The 20042-nt window shown below is 42.3% G+C and overlaps 1 protein-coding gene across 4 annotated transcripts in view; it reads left to right on the top strand.

Annotated features, from left to right (window-relative positions):
* The window catches only part of LOC141048963 (SCY1-like protein 2), a 53758-nt gene extending 36255 nt beyond the window's left edge, over positions 1–17503 (top strand). For 2 of the 4 annotated variants that reach the window (XM_073545041.1, XM_073545043.1), the window contains 2 exons: positions 10707–10826; positions 12220–17503. In XM_073545041.1, coding sequence (XP_073401142.1) covers positions 10707–10826; positions 12220–12873 — 774 coding nt within the window. In that variant the 3' untranslated portion in view covers positions 12874–17503. Of the gene's footprint in view, positions 1–10703; positions 10827–12219 lie in introns of all 4 variants that reach the window. The other 2 variants (XM_073545040.1, XM_073545042.1) reach the window with 1 other exon arrangement.
* The last annotated feature ends 2539 nt before the right edge of the window (positions 17504–20042 follow it).

Below are 20042 nucleotides of genomic sequence, written 5' to 3'. Positions count from 1 at the left end.
TCACCACCTGCTGACTAATTAAACATGTAGTAACACCCGTGGCCACCGGGGGCACAAACTTCACCGGTGTGCCCTGTCAGGTTTATTAAGTGGGATTTCTTGCCTTATAAATGGGGTTGGGACCATCAGTTGTGTTGTGCAGAAGTCTGGTAGATACACAGCTGATAGTCCTACTGAATAGACTGTTAGCTGATTTTTTTCTTGCCATAATACAAATTCTAAGTTAAGAAAAACGAGTGGTCAGTCAGTCCGAAAAATTGGGAAAACTTTGAAAGTGTCCCCAAGTGCAGTGGAAAAAACCATCAAGCGCTACTAAGAAACTGGCTCACATGAGGCCCGGCCCAGGAAAGGAAGACCAAGAGTCACCTCTGCTGCGGAGGATAAGTTCATCCGAGTCACCAGCCTCAGAAATTGCAGGTTAACAGCAGCTCAGATTAGAAACTAGGTCAATGCCACACAGAGTTCTAGCAGCAGACACATCTCTACAACTGTTAAGAGTAGACTTTGTGCAGCAGGCATTCATGGTAAAATAACTGCTAGGAAACCACTGCTAAGACAGGCAACAAGCAGAAGAGACTTGTTTGGGTAAAGAACACAAGGAATGGACATTAGACCAGTGGAAATCTGTGATTTGGTCTGATGAGTCCAAATTTGAGATTTTTGGTTCCAACCACCGTGTCTTTGTGCGACGCAGAAAAGTTGAGCGGATGGACTCTACATGCCTGGTTCCCACCGTGAAACATGGAGGAGGAGGTGTGATGGTGTGGGGGTGCTTTGCTGGTGACACTGTTGGGGATTTATTCAAAATTGAAAGCATACTGAACCAGCATGGCTACCACAGCATCTTGCAGCGGCATGCTATTCTATCTGGTTTGTGTTTAGTTGGACCATCATTTATTTTTCAACAGGACAGTGACCCCAAACACATCTCCAGGCTGTGTAAGGGCTATTTGACCAAGAAGGAGAGTGATGGGGTGCTACGCCAGATGATCTGGACTCCAGTCACCAGACCTGAATTCAATCGAGATGGTTTGGGGTGAGCTGGACCGCAGAGCGAAGGCAAAAGGGCCAACAAGTGCTAAGCATCTCTGGGAACTCCAAGACTGTTGGAAGACCATTTCCGGTGACTACCTCTTGAAGCTCATCAAGAGAATGCCAAGAGTGTGCAAAGCAGTAATCAAAGCAAAAGGAGGCTACTTTGAAGAGATTTAATATATAAGTTTAAAATAGTGCGATACAATTATAAAAATCGAATCCCCACACATTAATGACCTGATTAGGGACCTGATTATGAATAAAGAGACTAACACTGGCAAAAATTATTGCAATAGAAATGCAGATCGGACATAACATAGATAAATCAGTACCACTGATGATCTTATTGTGTATGTGTGTGTGTGTGTATATATATATATATATATATATGTATATATACATACTGTATTATGTATGTCTATACTCTCGTATAAGCCAAAGTTTTCAGCCCATTTTTTGGGGCTGAAGGTCCCTCTCTCCGCTTATATGCGAGTCCATATACCAGAGGGTCGGAGGGGGAGCGGAGGTGTCAGGTCATACTTACTCCCCGGCGCAGTCTCTGCAGCCCCCCTGCTTCTCCCGGTCTCGGGCTCCTTCCTTCAGCGGTCATGTGGTACTGCTCAAAGTCATGAATATGCACATATTTATGACTTTAATGAGCAGTACCACTTGACCACTGAAGGGAGACCGGGAGAAGCAGGGGGGCTGCAAGGACCGTGCCAGGAGGGGGCAAGTATATGCTGTATTCACCTGTCCCCGCTCCATCGCTGCGCGTTGCTCTGTCCTCTCCTCCGCATCCTCTGTCTGTGATGTTCAGGTCAGACGTAGTTAGTGCGCGCCGCTCCCTCTGCCTAAACGTCACTGACAGAGGGACCAAGAAGACAGAGTAACGCGCAGCCATAGAGTGGGGATTGGTAAATGTCGCCAGTGCCGGGGTCCTGAGCCAGCAGTGATGCCGTCACCTGTCGCCGCCTGCTCAGGACACTGGCACCGAGCCCCCAGCGACGAGAGGTGAGTGTCATTTTTTTTTTTTTTTTTTTTTTATATTTGCAGCAGCAGCAGCATATGGGGCATAATGAATGTATGGAACATCTTATGGGGGCAGATGGAAACCCCAAAGTAAGTGCTCAGTTTAGAGCAGCGGATAAATGTGATCCCAAACGTTATATTAAATTTTCCCAATAAAAGCTTCAATCAGTCCCCCCAAAAAAGCAAGTCCCCACTCAGGTCCGTCATCTCTTAACCCAAATATATTGACTGCCACGTTACTGGTAATACAAAGGAGCTGTGAAAGTGTTATAGCTCCACTCCCCTCCAAAAAAAAAAATCCAGCAAATTCTGCGCTCCCAAATCCAAATGCCCCCCTGCCTTCTGAGCCGCACAGTGTACCTAAACCATATCTTTGGTATTTCTGTAGCGATAAGAGCCCGCCTTATTTATGGGTGCATGCCTCCAGAAGCATAAGCTGGGCATAATGGATACGTCACTATAAGGTACTTATCAATTCAATGTAATGGTCACTACTACGGCAGTTTGCATTTTTCACTCAGCTACATCCACTGCTGCCTGTTTCTGGAAAACACTTATGGAGTCAAAATCGTCACTACAACTGTAGAACCATTCCCAAAGGGGTATAATTTCCAAAATGGGGTCACTTGAGGGGGAATTCTGCTCTTCTGGCTTTTAAGGACTCTGTATATGGAGTCCGAAAAACTAACTCTTGGAGAAAAATTTATTGTAAACAGTGCTCCTTCCCTCCCGAGTCTTGCTGTGTGGCTAAGCAGTACTGTACAGCCACATATGGGGTATTGCCACATTCATCAGAAATTGTGAGACACATTTTGGCACAGATTTTAAAATCTGAGGCTAAAATATATATATTTTTTTTTTTTTGTGGTGAAAATGTATAGTTATTTTTTTCCTCACTGCCCAATGGTATAAAATTCTGTGACACACCTGTGGTGTCAATATGATCACTGCACCCCTTGATGAATTCATTGGGAAGTGTAGTTTGTAAAATGGAGTCCATTATTGGGGTTCATTCTGTTTTGGAACCCCAGGGGCTCTGCCAATGTAACATTGTATCCTCAAACCAATGCAGCAAAATTTGCACTGTAATATAGCATTCCTTCCTTTCTGAGCTTTGCATTGTACCTCAAAAGTATTTTTCGACTACTTATGGGGTATTGATGCACTCATGAGAAATAGCACAACTTATTGTACTGTTTGTTTTCTCCTAGTGCCCCTTTTGAAAATTTAAATCTTGGGGTCAAAGCAACATTTTAGTGGAAAAAATAGTAATACTTCATTTACTTAGTCCAATGTTATACAAGTTTATGAATCGCTTGCCTTTAAAAATACTCACTACTCCCCTAGATGAATTTCTTGAGAGCTGTAGTTTACAAAATGGGGGTCACTTGTGGGGCTTTCTACTGTTTTGGTTTGTTAGGGGCACTTCAGATGTAACATGGTATCCTCAACTTACTCCATCCAAAATAGCACTCTTTTGCTTTCCAGCCCTGCCGTGCGCCCAAGCAGTCGTTTTCCAACAAATATGGGGTATCGGCGTAGTCCGGAAATATTGCACAACAAATTTTGGCATCCACGTTCTCTTGTTACCCTTGTGAAAAAAATGGGTTAAAACAACATTTTTGTGGGAAAAAGGTGTTGTTTTTTTTTTTTAATTTTTTTTATCTTTACGGTTCAATATTATAAAATGCTATGAAGCCCCTGAGGGCTCAAGATGCTCTCCACACATCTAGATAAATTCCTTAAAGGGAACCTGTCACCCCCCCCCCCCCCCCGGGGCATTTTTAAGTAAAAGAGCCACCTTCAGCAGCACTAATGCTACATTCTGTGAAGGTGGCGCTTCCGTTTCTGACCCCCAGTAATGCAGAAATATTAATTTTTATAAATAGGTCTTCATACCTGCATACCTGTTATGCGCCCCATAGGTTGGAGTCTCCCACTGAAGCAGCCGCCTCCCCACCGTCAATCATGTGTCTGCAGCGTCTGGGCCCTGCCTCCCATAGCCGTCCATCATGCCCATGTGCTGCCATCTGGGCCACGCCTCCCATAGACGTCAATCATGCAGCCTTAGTGCTGCTGAAGGTGGCTCTTTTACTTAAAAATGCCCAGGGGGGTGACAGGTTCCCTTTAAGCGGTCTAGTTTCCAAAATGGGGTCATTGTGGGGGGCGTTCCACTGTTTAGGCACATCAGGGGCTCTCCAAATGCGATGTGGCGTCCGCTATCGCTATTCCAGCCAATTTTTCATTCCAAAACTCAATCGGGGCTCCTTCTCTTCTGACCCTTACCGTGCTTACAAACAAAAAAAAAGTATGTTTCAAAAATTGTGTTGATGTAAATTAGACATGTGGGGAATGTTACTTAACTATTTTGTGTGACATAACTCTCTGATTTAAGGACATACAAATTAAGAGTTAGAAAATTGTGAAAATTTTCACCAATTTTCCGATATTTCAGGAATAAACGCAAGTTATAGCGAGCAAATTTTACCACAATCATGAAGTACAATATGTCATGAAAAAAGAGTCTCCGAATCAGTGGGATTCATTAAAGCGTTCCAGAGTTATTACCACATAAAGTTACAGCAGGCAGAATTGGGGAAAAAATGGCCTGGTCACGAAGGCGAAACTGGGCTCTGGTGTGAAGGTGTTTAACCCCTTCACGACCTATGACGCCTACGTAGGCGTCATGAAAAGCAGTGCCCAAACGACCTATGAAGCCTACGTAGGCGTCATGCTATAAATAGCCCCCCTGCGGGTCGGGTGACCGGGGTCACTGAAAGGTCACCCGACCCGCACACAAAGGACCCTTCAGAGTTAACACCTGGGGGTGTGGCTTAGCCCCCACGTGCCTACGATCGCTCTGATTGGCTGTTAAAAGTGAAACTGCCAATCAGAGCGATTGTAATATTTCACCAATGAAAAATGGTTTAATATTACAATCCAGCCATGGCCGATGCTGAAATAGCATCGGACATGGCTGGACACCGAGACCCGACCCCCCCCTCCCCCCCCCACACCGACTGACTGCACCGATCGGCTGCCGCCACCGTCTGACGGCACCGATCGGCAGCCGCCGTCATAATCTGCCCCCCCAGCCCTCCGATCACCCCTCCGATCACCCACTCTCACCCTCCTTTGTGCCTCCGACCTCCCGCTATCCGTCCCGGTGTCCAGCGTCATGGGCGCCGCCATCTTGCAAGATGGCGGGCGCATGCGCAGTGCGCCGAATCGAATCTGCAACGCTGCAGATTCATTCATTTATTTTGATCACTATGATAAACTTTCATAGTGATCAAAATAAAAAAAAGTAAATCACCGCCCCCCTTATCACCCCCAAAGGTAGGGACAAATAATAAACTAATTTTTTTTTTTTTTTTTTTTTTTTTTCCATTAGGGTTAGGTCCAGGGTTAGGGCTAGGGTTGGACTAAGGGTTAGGGTTGGACTAAGGGTTAGGGTTGGACTAAGGGTTAGGGTTGGACTAAGGGTTAGGGTTGGACTAAGGGTTAGGGTTGGACTAAGGGTTAGGGTTGGACTAAGGGTTAGGGTTGGACTAAGGGTTAGGGTTGGACTAAGGGTTAGGGTTGGACTAAGGGTTAGGGTTGGACTAAGGGTTAGGGTTGGACTAAGGGTTAGGGTTGGACTAAGGGTTAGGGTTGGACTAAGGGTTAGGGTTGGACTAAGGGTTAGGGTTGGACTAAGGGTTAGGGTTGGACTAAGGGTTAGGGTTGGACTAAGGGTTAGGGTTGGACTAAGGGTTAGGGTTGGACTAAGGGTTAGGGTTGGACTAAGGGTTAGGGTTGGACTAAGGGTTAGGGTTGGACTAAGGGTTAGGGTTGGACTAAGGATTAGGGTTGGACTAAGGGTTAGGGTTGGACTAAGGGTTAGGGTTGGACTAAGGGTTAGGGTTGGACTAAGGGTTAGGGTTGGACTAAGGGTTAGGGTTGGACTAAGGGTTAGGGTTGGACTAAGGGTTAGGGTTGGACTAAGGGTTAGGGTTGGACTAAGGGTTAGGGTTGGACTAAGGGTTAGGGTTGGACTAAGGGTTAGGGTTGGACTAAGGGTTAGGGTTGGACTAAGGGTTAGGGTTGGACTAAGGGTTAGGGTTGGGCTCGGGGTTAGGGTTGGGCTCGGGGTTAGGGTTGGGCTCGGGGTTAGGGTTGGGCTCGGGGTTAGGGTTGGGCTCGGGGTTAGGGTTGGGCTCGGGGTTAGGGTTGGGCTCGGGGTTAGGGTTGGGCTCGGGGTTAGGGTTGGGCTAAGGATTAGGGTTGGAGTTGGGATTTCGTTAGGGGTGTGTTGGGATTAGGGTTGTGGTTAGGGTTATGATTAGGGTTAGGGGTGTGTTGGGGTTAGGGTTGGAGATAGAATTGAGGGGTTTCCACTGTTTAGGCACATCAGGGGGTCTCCAAACACGACATGGAGTCACCATTTATTCCAGCCAATTTTGCGTTCAAAAAGTCAAGCGGTGCTCCCTCCATTTCGAGCCCCGACGTGTGCCCAAACAGTGGTGTACCCCCACTTATGGGGTATCAGCGTACTCAGGAAAAATTGCACAACAACTTTGGGGGTCTAATTTCTCCTGTTACCCTTGGGAAAATAAAAAAATGGGGGCTAAAATAATTATTTTGTGGAAAAAAAAAAGATTTTTTTATTTTCACGGTTCTGCGTTATAGACTTCTGTGAAGCACTTGGGGGTTCAACGTGCTCACCACACATCTAGATAAGTTCCTTGAGGGGTCTAGTTTCCAAAATGGGGTCACTTGTGGGGGGTTTCCACTGTTTAGATACATCAGGGGCTCTGCAAATGTAACATGATGCCCACAGACCATTCCATCAAGTCTTCATTTCAAAGCGTCACTACTTCCCTTCCGAGCCCCAACGTGTGCCCAAACAGTGGTCCCCCCCCATATATGGGGTACAAGCGTACTCAGGACAAACTGGACAACAACTTTTGGGGTCCAATTCATCCTGTTACCCTTGTGAAAATAAAAAATAGTGGGCTAAAAATCAATTTTTGAGGAAAAAAAATATTTTTTTATTTTCACGGCTCTGCGTTATAAACTTCTGTGAAGCACTTGGGGGTTCAAAGTGCTCACCACACATCTATATTAGTTCCTTGGGTGATCTAGTTTCCAAAATGGGGTCATTTGTGGGGGGTTTGCACTGTTTAGGTACATCAGGGGCTCTGCAAATGTAACATAACGCCCACAGACCATTCCATCAAGTCGGCATTTCAAAACGTCACTACTTCCCTTCTGAGCCCCAACGTGTGCCCAAACAGTGGTCCCCCCACATATGTGGTACCAGCGTACTCAGGACAAGCTGGACAACAACTTTTGGGGTCCAATTTATCCTGTTACCTTTGTGAAAATAAAAAATAGCAGGCTAAATTATTTTTTGAGGGGAAAAAAAATATTTTTATTTTAACGGCTCTGCGTTATAAACTTCTGTGTAGCACCTGGGGGTTCTAAGTGCTCACTATGCATCTAGGTAAGTTCCTTAGGGGGTCTAGTTTCCAAAATGGGGTCATTTGTGGGGGAGCTCCAAAGTTTATGCACACAGGGGCTCTGCAAACATGACATGTTGTCCGCTAACAATTGGAGCTAATTTTCCATTCAAAAAGTCAAATGACACTCCTTCCCTTCTGAGCCATGCCATGCGCTCACAGTGGTTTCCCCCCACATATGGGGTACCAGTGTACTCAGGACAAAATGGACAACAACTTTTGGGGTCCAATTTATCCTGTTACCCTTGGGAAAATAAAAAATAGCGGGCTACAAAATCATTTTTGAGGAAAAAAAAATATTTTTTTATTTTCATGTCTCTGCATTTATAAACTTCTGTGAAGCACTTGGGGATTCAGAGTGCTCACTACACATCTAGATAAGCTCCTTGGGGGTTCTAGTTTCCAAAATGGGGTCACTTGTGGGGGTTTCTACTGTTTAGACACTCAGGGGCTCTGCAAACGCAACATGACGCCCGCAGAACATTCCATCAAAGTCTGCGTTCCAAAATGGCGCTCCTTGCCTTCTGAGCTCTCCTGTGCTCCCAAACAGTGGTTCCCCCCCACATATGGGGTATCAGTGTACTCAGGACAAATTGCACAGCAACTTTTGTGGTTCAATTTCTCCTGTTAGCCTTGTGAAAATAAAAAATAGCGGGCTAAAAAATCATTTTTGAGCAAAAAAAAATTATTTTTTATTTTCACTGCTCTGCGTTATAAACGTCTGTGAAGCACTTGGGGGTTCAAAGTGCTCACCACACATCTAGATAAGTTCCTTCGGGGGTCTAGTTTCCAAAATGGGGTCACTTGTGGGGGAGCTCCAATGTTTAGGCACACAGGCTCTCCAAACGCGACATGGTGTCCGATAACGATTGGAGCTAATTTTCCATTCAAAAAGGCAAATAGCGCTCCTTCACTTACGGACCCTGCCATGCGCCCAAACAGTGGTTCATGACGACATATGAGGTATCGATGTATTCGGGAGAAATTGCCCAACAAATTTTAGGATCCATTTTATCCTGTTGCCCATGTGAAAATGAAAAAACTGAGGCTAAATAAAATTTTTGTGAAAAAAAAAAAAAAAAAAAAGTACTTTTTTTTTTTTTTTACAGATCAATTTGTGAAGCACCTGGGTGTTCAAAGTGCATACTATGCATCTAGATAAGTTCCTTGGAGGGTCTAGTTTCCAAAATGGGGTCCCTTGTGGGGGAGCTCCAATGTTTAGGCACACAGCGACTCTCCAAACGCGACATGGCAACCGCTAAATATTCCAGCATGTTTTACATTCAAAAAGTAAAATGGCGCTCCTTGCCTTCTGAGCCCTGCCGTGCGCCCAAACAGTGGTTTATGACCACATATGAGGTATCGGTGTACTCAGGAGAAATTGCCCAACAAATTTTAGGATACATTTTATCCTGTTACCCATGTGAAAATGAAAAAATGAGGCTAAAAGATAATTTTGGTTGGAAAAATTAAAATGTCCATTTTTTCATTCCATGTTGCTTTAGTTCCTGTGAAGCACCTGAAGGGTTAATAATCTTCTTGAATGTAGTTTTGAGTAGCTTGAGGGGTGCAATTTTTAGAATGGTGACACTTTTGGGTATTTTCTGCCATATAGACCCCTCAAAGTGACTTCAAATGTGAGGTGGTCCCTAAAAAAAAAAATGGTTTTGTAAATTTTGTTGTAAAAATGAGAAATTGCTGGTCAACTTTTAACCCTTATAACTTCCTAACGAAAAAAAATGTTTCCAAAATTGTGCTGATGTAAAGTAGACATGTGGGAAATGTTATTTATTAACTATTTTGTGTCACATAACTCTGGTTTAACAGAATAAAAATTCAAAACTTGAAAATTGCAAAATTTTCAAAATTTTCGCCAAATTTCCATTTTTTTCACAAATAAACGCAAAAATTATCGACCTAAATTTACCACTATCATGAAGCCCAATATGTCACGAAAAAACAATCTCTGAATCGCTAGGATGCGTTGAAGCGTTCCTGAGTTATTACCTCATAAAGGGACATTGGTCAGAATTGCAAAAAATGGCCTGGTCATTAAGGTCAAAATAGGCTGGGTCATGAAGGGGTTAAAGGAGCTCGCTACAAAATAGACCTACAGTTAGGTCCATATATATTTGGACAGAGACAACATTGTTCTAATTTTGGTTCTAGACATTACCACAATGAGTTTTAAACAAAATTCAGATGCAGTTGAAGTTCAGACTTTCAGCTTTCATTTGAGGGTATCCACATTAAAATTGGATGAAAGGTTTAGGAGTTTCAGCTCCTTAACATGTGCCACCCTGTTTTTAAAGGGACCAAAAGTAATTTGACTATTGACTCCAAGGCTATTTCATGGACAGGTGTGGACAATCCCTTCGTTATGTCATTCTCAATTAAGCAGATAAAAGGCCTGGAGTTGATCTGCACGGTGCAAGCCACTCATAAGCATCAAGAATAAAAAGGCTAGACTGGACTTTGATAAAAAAAATCTAAAAAAGCCAGCACAGTTCTGGAAGAACATTCTTTGGACAGATGAAACCAAGATCAACCTCTACCAGAATGATGGAAAGAGAAAAATATGGCGAAGGCGTGGTACAGCTCATGATCCAAAGCATACCACATCATCTGTAAAACATTTCAAATAAAAAGTATAATGGGGGTGCTTTAAATGTTCTTCCTATCGGGTGCTAAATGAGCTAACAAAGCTATAACGCAGGACAATGTGGTGTTTTTTTTCCATCCTCTATTATGATCTGAGCTGCAGTGTATTCTGCCATTTGGGCCATACACGCAAATTGGAGAACGCAATGTGCTCAGAATCTACACAACCATATAAGTTGCATGTTGTTGCTGCCAAGGACGTTAGTTGGGGACTTGTTCAAGGTGACTTTCTCTTTTTGGGGAAATGAGTAAATGATTTATCCTCTTAGTCATTTTTAGAAGGTAAATCAAACTTTATTCTATCAAACAAGAGCAAATAAAAAGTTCTGCAGCTTTAGAAAACCAGGTCAGGGTGATGTGAGCAGGGTAATACATTTTGACTAAGTAGTGGTGTCTTAATTGGTTCATACCCGTATATAAATTAAATAGAGTTGCATTTTGTCTGATTTATAATATATATTGATTCTGTCCCAGAAGTTATCACTTACACTTGAAGAGAAGCAAAGGCTTGCAAAAGAACAAGAACAAGTACAAAAGATGAAAAGTCAGAAGCCACTTACACCTAGCACAATGACACCTGCAGCACCTGTGAAGCAGGTAAAATCTGAAAATTGTCTATTGAATTATTATATTTTATGTAGTATCGGATCTAATGTGTTGTATCAGCACAGCTCCATTTAATAATGTGTAACAGCCCTGCCGAGAATTGCACGTCTGCTTCTATTATTGTGAAAAGGAGCTGATATGCAGAACCTGCTACACATCAAATGGAGCTGTGCTGTTCCGCTTTATTCATTGTCTGCATCCGGCAGCTTCCAGATTGATGGTGGTGCAGGTGTCAGATCCCTCTACTGATCTGATATTGATGACCTATCCTATAGGCCATCATATGCATTAGACTAATGTCGGCTGAACCTGCCGATCTTGACGGGTTCAGCCGACAGTCTAATGTTTATGTGGGCACCAGCCAATTGATATTAAGGGCAGATATTTATCATGTCCGATTTCTCATTGCCTGTCCTGTTTTTCTCCTGGAGTTACACTGGCTGCTAGACATGTCAGTTGGCGGCTTTCTCATAGACCATACAGCGGCTCTTGGCCAAATGAGTGCTCCTGTGTATGGAAGAGTCGGCTAAGATGGCTGTTAGCCATCTAATGTATGGCCAGCATAAAAATAGTTCATCAATATTAAATACCTAGAGTACCACTTTAATGTATTATTCAAGATAAGTGTCAGCATTACACTGTAGGCTACATGATTTGACAACCTGAGCTCTACCCCAATGTCTGTGCTATCTTCTGATATGTCCCTTTCCAACCATGAGGATTTTCATCCTTGTGACGCATTTAGTTGTGTCAAGGTTCTTTTGCTAAGGCAACTTCTTAGGTTAGGTTCACATTAGCTTTTGAGTCCACAGCTTATCATCCGCAAACACATGTAAAAACGCATGCAAATGCATGTTTACGCAGCGTTTTTTAGCCGCATCATCTTACGCATGACAAAAAAACGCTGCGTTTGTATGTGGTTTTGCATGCGTTTGCGTTATTTATGCACATGCATTCGATATGACATCAGACAAAAATGGGCTTGTCTCATGGGATTTCTATTTACATTTTGTAGAACGCATGTGTATCGAACGCATGCGTTCCCATAGACAGTAATGCATTTTTTTAAGCACTCATCCACATGCGCATGACTGCGCATATTTGACGGATTTTTGCCGCTTCCAAAAACGCAACATAATGCGTTCGCCGGACCCTGCTGCACAGCGAAATACAACACATGTCTACGGAGACTCATGCCCCTGCGTACACCATGTTAAAGATGGGCACACATGACTCATGCGGATCTATGCAGATGAAACGCTGCGCACACAGATGCAAATGTGAGACCAGCCTTAGATATTCATTACATTTGCTCCCTGCAATGCCATTATATGGAACATATGGCTAATGTAAGTGCATCATGTTGTCTTCTTCATTCTTGCAGACAAAGGATCTAACTATGACTCTCATGGAGAATATGTCCTCTCTGAACAGTTTCACAAGTGTTGGTACCAAACCGGTGGTGGCAGGGTTTCCTCCAGTCACTGGCATGCCAGGAAGTGTTGGTTTCCCAGGATCTGTTGACAACATGGCTTTAAACAGAAACCTACAAAATGGGCTTAACTCTAACACAGGGTTCCAAGCTTCTGGCTTTAGTATGGGACCAATGAATCCCAACCACAATTTCTTTAGTGGAACTGCCCCCATGGGAATGAACAAGGGACCACCAATGTCCACTCCTGCTACCATGCAGAACTACAATACTATCAGCAGCCCTCCTGGCATGCAGCAGCAGAACTCGGTCAGCAAACCCGCCTCAGATATGTCCTCTTTAGACAGTTTGTTTGGTCCACAAAAACCCAAAGTGAGTATGAGCCAGATGTCTCAGCAAAAACAAAATCCCTGGATCAACCAGTATGTACCACCTCAAGCTTCTCAGACCATGATTGGCAATGTACCTCAAACCGGAATGGCGGGACAGTCTGGATTTGGAGTCCAATCCAACCCTTTTTTCAATCCACCAAACCTCACACAGCCTGCAAACACAATGAAGAGTAGCAGTTCTGCTAGCAACGATTTAAAAGACCTTTTTGGCTAAGAACACTTTTCTTAAAGATTGTTTTATACTCCTGCTTGGATCTCTTGGGTTTGTACTGCCATTGTGATAACACAAGGTTTCAAATTGGCTTGTTCTGTTCTATCGCTCTCTTCTTCCCTTCACTTTTGTGATGATCCTGTGGTTCTAGATGATGAGCTGATGTCATTATTTAACATACTTTTATATTATTGTGCGCATATATTATTACACAGAACTCGCCAAAAAGAATTTTACATTATTTGCAGGAAATCTTGATTATATAAAATGTATCATCCATGCACAATCTCAAAGGGAACCTGTCACATTGTATATGCTGTTGTATCTGTGGACAGTATGGTATAAAGCAGTAAGTTCTGAGCAGATTGATAACATGGTTAACTGGAAGCATTCAGTATAGCTTGTATTCTACACTATTTCTATGCCTAGGAGTCTAGTAGTCGGTGTTACTCAGTCATTGACATCCTTCCCTATGCGACTGTCATACAAAGATTGCTACGAGTCACTGGTTTGGACCGCCTACTGGATTCTGAGGCATAAAAAGAGTAAGGCTTTGGCATCCTTAGCCAATTGATTTTATTCATATAAAGCCTTCCTCTTTCTATGCTTAGGAGTCCAGTGGGCGGTCCTAATTAGTGACTGACAGCTATCTCTGTATCACAGTCACACAGGGAAGGCTGTCAGTCACCACTTAAAACCACCTACTCAACTCCTAAGCACAGAAATAGCATAAAATACAAGTTATATGGAATCCTTTCTTACTAGTTCATGCTGCCAGCAGACCATTTTGTCAGGTTCCCTTTAAACTCATCAAGGTCATGTCCCAATAGAGTTTGTAATTCCAATTATATAGATTTCTTTTTTTCTGGGAATATGTTGTTCTTGTGATATCTGAAGTATGAGGAATTTTATGGTAGCCTCTTATATTTTTTGTTTCCACTAAACATTCCTTTACATCTTCCTCAGGGGTACACACATTTGTGAAAACATTTTATTCTACTGTCACTTTAAATTTGAGCTACTGAAAACCGTACAAGTAGAAAGCATTGCCTAACATTGCGCAGCACTTTGTCCAGCCTTAAGCCAGTCCATTTACAAAGGACGCCACCAAATAGTATGAATAGTTTTGTGCATGTCCCGTTCCCCCCCGCAACATGTGAAACCAAGAGATGAGATTTTATTTCATTACCTCACTTGATATGTGATGAACCTTGGCATGTAATGTTCATTTTGGTATTAATTTATGTAAAAATGGTATCATTTTCTTTTGAATGTAAACATTTTAGTTGTATTTTATGATGCATTTGGCACTTTTACCTAAATGCTTTAAGGAATAGGATATAATAAGATATGAGGTATGCAGTGTAGGAAAAATAAATGTTTAAAATTACAATATAATTTATGATTAAACAGATTTAAAAAAAAAAAAAATCGATAGAAAATTATGAGCAGTATGATTCCTGGGGGGGGGGGGAGAGGATATTTTCTGCTTCTGTCACTTATGTCTGACAGTTGTCAATAATTTCTTAATACTTTATTATATATTATTATGCAGTAATTAGAACTTTTCTGTTATTGAGCTCCAATTTCCCAGCTTTATGTCACACAACCATAGCATGAAAAGGGTTGTCCAGAATTAGAAAAACATGGCTGTTTTTTTTCAGAAACACTGCCACACTCAATCACTGATTGAGTCTGTTATTGCAACTCATCCCCATTGAAGTGAATGGTGCCGAGCTGCGATAAAACACACAACCCATGGTCAGTGGTGATGCTATTTCTGAAAGACAGCAGTCCTTTTTTTTTCAATCCTAGACTATTCCTTTTACATTCTGAAATACAGTAAGTGAAAAGAGATGTCCCTTGTCAAAAAACCTTTTGCTCTTTGGCCCAGTTAAAAAGCAAACTGTGCTCTGCTTGTCTTCCTCGTGTTCATTGCGGTTTCTCCTCTGTTGTCCCAGTCTCTGGAGTTTGGCTGCAGTGGTGGTGTTACAGCGACAGCACTGCAGCTCATGTTGTTTGGCTGCAGCGCCGATGTCATGTTGACCGTTTACATCGGCTGAGCTCAGTAGACGTCACCACTACATCTAAACAGACACAGCCTTGGACCCTGAGGTTTTGTTGTTGTGTGTGTGTGTGGGTTTTTTTTTTTTGAGAGAGAACAGCGTAACACAAGTTTTTTTGAAAGGAGTCATCCTTTGTTTAGGAATAAATCCATAACCGGTAGAGTGTACAGTACAGGTATTCTAGTTTAGGGATGCATCTTCTCTCTGGGCTGTAGAATTGCACCTGCGCGGTTTCATTGCACAGACTGCACATGTAGATGGAGCCAAGAGGATAGTAATTCTAGAATGGTGCTCACATGTTCTCCTTTGAAGCATGTCCTAAGATTTCTGTGGGGTCTGCATGCAATATACCCCTCATGTGCTAACTGTAGAGATAAGGGATGTGAGAAGCGGAGGATTTTGGAGTTTTGTAACTCTGATCACTATAAGGAATATATTGGGACGTGTAATAACACAGAATTGTGGACCTATTTAGATAAAACAAGGCCTCACTGTTATATAGGAGACCTATCTGAGAGGGACTTGGAGGGGATAAAGTGATTTACTTTAGTCATATTGGTTGAAGCAGTGTGGGAAAACTCCTTCAAAGGTTTTATGAAAATTGCTTGCGTTCGCGGCATTCTTATTCCTTGTTTGCATTTCTGAATAGTGGAAACTTTTTTTTGTTGTCTTTGTTCATTGTGAGATCTGTTTATTCCACGTTTTCTGTATATAAAGTGAATTTAATTTTCAATACTGGACTAACTGAACAGCGCCTGCGTATCCAAATATCCATAGTGGTAAAATCCTTAGTGTCGTATCCTAATGGACATTATTAGACGGGTTGTGGTATTCTATTAACGACCTTTTCACTTGTACATTCTTATAATATTTATTTGGAATCTGTAATAAATCTTGGTCTTGCAGATATTCTGTAGGTTTCATATTTTCTCCGCATATCCATTAGCGTGGCGTGCTTCTCTCACAAATGCAGCATGTAGTCTCCATTTATTTCATATTAAACGTTTCCATGATTGATTTTCTGCCCAGAATAGAAGGTTTTTATACATATATATTGTTCACGGGTACATGTGCTGGACTTCAGTCTTCTGCTGTAAAAGCCTTGATATTCGCACCAGTAATGATTGTTGCAAGCATCAGTCTTAAAGAGGACCTGTGGCTAGTTTTTGCTCTTATGTTATTCCCACTGCTCCCTAGACTTAACCATGTTTTTTTTAAAGCTGCCTATACGGTTGCAGAGATATAGGTCTTTTTTTGGTGCTGATTTGTATGATCTTTACCAAGAGGGTGTGGCTCACAGGATTCTCTCGGGGGTGTCCTATAGGCTGTTCTGCATTATTACCCTGTGAGCGACGCCCTTTTGGCAAAGACCATAAAAATTAGCAATAAATTACTAGACCCATATCTTTGTAGCCATAGGGTTGATTTAAAAAGCAAAATAAAAAGGAATACTCAAGGGATTAGCAGGAATATAATAAGAGCAAAACTGGACATTTTGACCTGGTGAAAAGTTTCTTTTAAGGGAATTAAAGCAGTTTCATTAAAAAAAAAAAAAAAAAAAAAAAAAGTCATGATATGTTGTAGCAATAATATCACCCCTGGAAGCCCAGTCAATGAAGACTAGTTGTGGGCGGTGCAGAGGTGGTGTAAGTGCACCAATCGGGCTTGGACTGGACCACAGGAGAAACCTCCGATGGGCCCCTGTGCCAGAGTGGGCCACCACCCTCTTATATGAGCAGTACGTGGCACTATATACTTGGAATCACTATGTACAGACAGCATCTTATTCATATATCAATCTGCACAGTTCATTGTTATATAAACTTGTGATTGAGGATAAAGTCACACTCGCATGTAGTTGAAAAGTGGGGCCCTGGAGTTGGTTAGTGGTGGGCTTTTGGCACCCCAGTCAGACACTGGTGGCAGTGGTGAGTACTGTGAACAGCTATGGCTCAACTTTTTTTTTTTTTAATTGTAACAGGACATTTGTTTAACATAATAGTGATGCTTTAAAATGTTTGCCCTCTGTTGAATATTGATTTACCAACCCACCCCTCCTATAGAAAAATATATCTGTGGTTACAGGGGGAACCAACTAAAATCCTCTTTCCAACGCCTGCTATGGTATGCTTCAAAATAACTCCTTGTAATGATGTATATCAGTTCGAACATGTATGAAATGAGTCCAAATGTTGGGGATTCCATAAAAGTAATATGTTCATCCTTTTGGACATGGCAAATATTGATCAAATTGACTCACCACTGACTTTCCTAAAGTGCACCATCTATCCGGCACATTGCTTGCTTTGTTTTATTGGACTACCTTCCGCCTATTGATTTTGAAGACCACGGGGCCTTACGGTATAAACGGATTTGTAACACAATGTTGAAAGACTTTAAACACGTACCTTAATTTATATATAACTGTGAATCATGGAAATTGTTTCATATCCTATTGAAGGTTTGTGTGTCTTGTCTTTACTGTTGATCCTGTGCTGTTGGTATTTTACTTTTTGAACAAATTGTTTGTAAGGAAATCATTAATAAATGATGCCTGGGTAAGACAATACACTGGACAGGATAATTGTGTTTCCCTTTTATTAAGAATGCATGCATTTTCTTTCATGAGTTTGCAGATTTTTGCAATTATTAGGAAGAAAGTGCTATAAAAAGATGGTATTCCCATTACATGCAGAACTGACATTTAGGAGTTTTTGATGGTGGCAAGCAGGAAGGTCCTAATGGCCAAATATGTCTCCTCTATGCCATGAACATTGATTTTATACATTCACTTTAAAAGTTTATATGTAAATTCACCTAACCTGGATGGTCACTTGGACATATACCCTTTCACAATTGGAGCTGCCCTTTAGGCTATGTGCACACGTTGCGGATCTGCAGCGTTTTTTTTCCTCTCTAAATTGCACCAAATCCGTAAAGGAGTGTTCAAGCAATGTTAATCAATGGGAATCCAGAATTGGTGTTGTGTACATGCTGCGGAAAATTCCGCACTGATTCACAGCGTTTTACTTTCCGCAGCATGTCAATTCTTTTTGCCTATCTGCAGTGTTTCTGCACCCATTGATTTACATTGAATCAGTCTAAATCGCAGGTGTAAAAGGTTTGTGGATTTGCATGCCAAAAACACTGCGGAAAGGAAGGAGGAAGAGTGTGTAAGGGGAGAATATGTGCGTCTGTCCGCAGGTGTCTGTGTGTCTGCGGGTGTGTGTGTGTAGCCAGGCATCGTCTGACGGGACTACTACTCAAATTCAGCTAGGTCTGTTGTCACATATAACAGTGACAGCATGAAACGATGATGGGACAGTAGTCCCATCATCTGGCGACTGTGTTCAATTGTAAAACAAAGGAAAACATTCATACCAAACACCTAATCTCTGACGCCCGTGTTTCCTGCAACAAAAATCAAATAATAAACCAACATATACTTGCCTTTCTGCTGTAGTCCATTTAATAACAAGTTTCCCACGACGATCTCACGTGTAGAACAGTCACATTGGCAAATGTGACTGCTCGACCCGGCTTCTGATGATACACTGACAGGAGGTAATTCTCCCACAGTGTATCACTGCGCTGCCGTGAGAGAGGTCTCCGGAGTTCGTGCTGTCACTTGCGGCACCACTGCGTGAGAAAATTCTCACGCAGCGGTGCCATAAGTAAGATCACGAACTCCGGTGCACTCTCAGTGATAAATTGCAGGAGCGATTATCTTCTGTCATTGTATCACCGGAGGCCAGGTGGAGTAGTCACATTTCCCGATATGACTGTTCAACACAGGAGATTGTCGTGGATCACTCGGTAAATGGACCACGTCAGAAGGAGTATTTATGTTGGTTTATTATTTTACTTTTGTTGCAGGAGATCGAGGGATTCGAGGTTTAGATGATGCCGTAAGTGTGGTTAATTAAGATTCAATGAAGGAGTCTGTGTGATTATTTCAAATAAAGGACTTTATTCTGGATGTGTCTATATTTACCATATAACTAGGATTAGTAATGGATAGGTGTCCTATTGACGCTTTTCCTTTACTAATCCGTGGGCTTGATGTCACCGGACAATACACAGGTGACATCAATCCCACAAATATTACCCCACTTTCCACCGCTACAGAGCAACTGGGAAGAGCGAGGCTAAGTGCCAGAATTGGCGCATCTATAAGATGTGCCATTTCTGGGGTGGCTGAGAGCTGATCGTTTTTTAGCCTGGGGGGGGTCAATATACATGGCACCTTCCCAGGCTATTAATATCAGCCCACAGCTGTCTGCCTAGCTTTTGCTGGTTCGATTTTATAGGGGGACCCCATGTCGTTTTTTTTTTTTTTTTTTTTTTTTTCTGGGTTTCCCCTGTAAACTAGCCAGTAAAGGCTAAGCAACATCTGTGAGCTGATATTAATAAGCTGGGAACCTTTATGGCTATTGGCTCCTTCCCAGAATATTAACATCAGCCGTTGGCTTTTCCTCTGCTGGTTTAGAAAATTATGCTGAAGCCCACGCAATTTTTTTCAAAAATTTTTAGAAAAAAAAAGTGCGTTTCACGCAAAGTTTTGTGTGTGTCTTTAACTCTCTTCATTAATATTCTCACAACTCATTTTATTAATGAGGGTATCTGGCTGAATATATATATATAATATATATATTACACAGCTCAAAAACATAAAGGGAACACATAAACAGCAGGATATAACTCCATAACTCCAAGTAAATCTAACTTCTGTGAAATCAAACGGTCCACTTAGGAAGCAACACTGTGACAATCAATTTCACATGCTGTTGTGCAAATGGAATAGACAACAGATGGAAATTATTGGCAATTATCAAGACCACCCTCAATAAAGGAGTGCTTCTGCAGGTGGGAACCACAGACCACATTTCAGTACCAATGCTTTCTGGCTGATGTTTTGGTCACTTTTGAATGTTGGTTGTGCTTTCACACTCATGGTAGCATGAGACGGACTCTACAACCCACACAAGTGGCTCAGGTAGTGCAGCTCATCCAGAAGGTACATCAATGCGAGCTGTGGCAAGAAAGTTTGCTGTGTCTGTCAGCGTAGTGTACAGAGGCTCGAGGCGATACCAGGAGACAAGCCAG

Source organism: Dendrobates tinctorius, unplaced genomic scaffold, assembly GCF_039654945.1.
Source record: "Dendrobates tinctorius isolate UK_male_01 unplaced genomic scaffold, ASM3965494v1 ptg000139l, whole genome shotgun sequence".
NCBI classification, from domain to species: Eukaryota; Metazoa; Chordata; class Amphibia; order Anura; family Dendrobatidae; genus Dendrobates; species Dendrobates tinctorius.
This window is presented reverse-complemented; position numbering and strand designations above follow the sequence as displayed.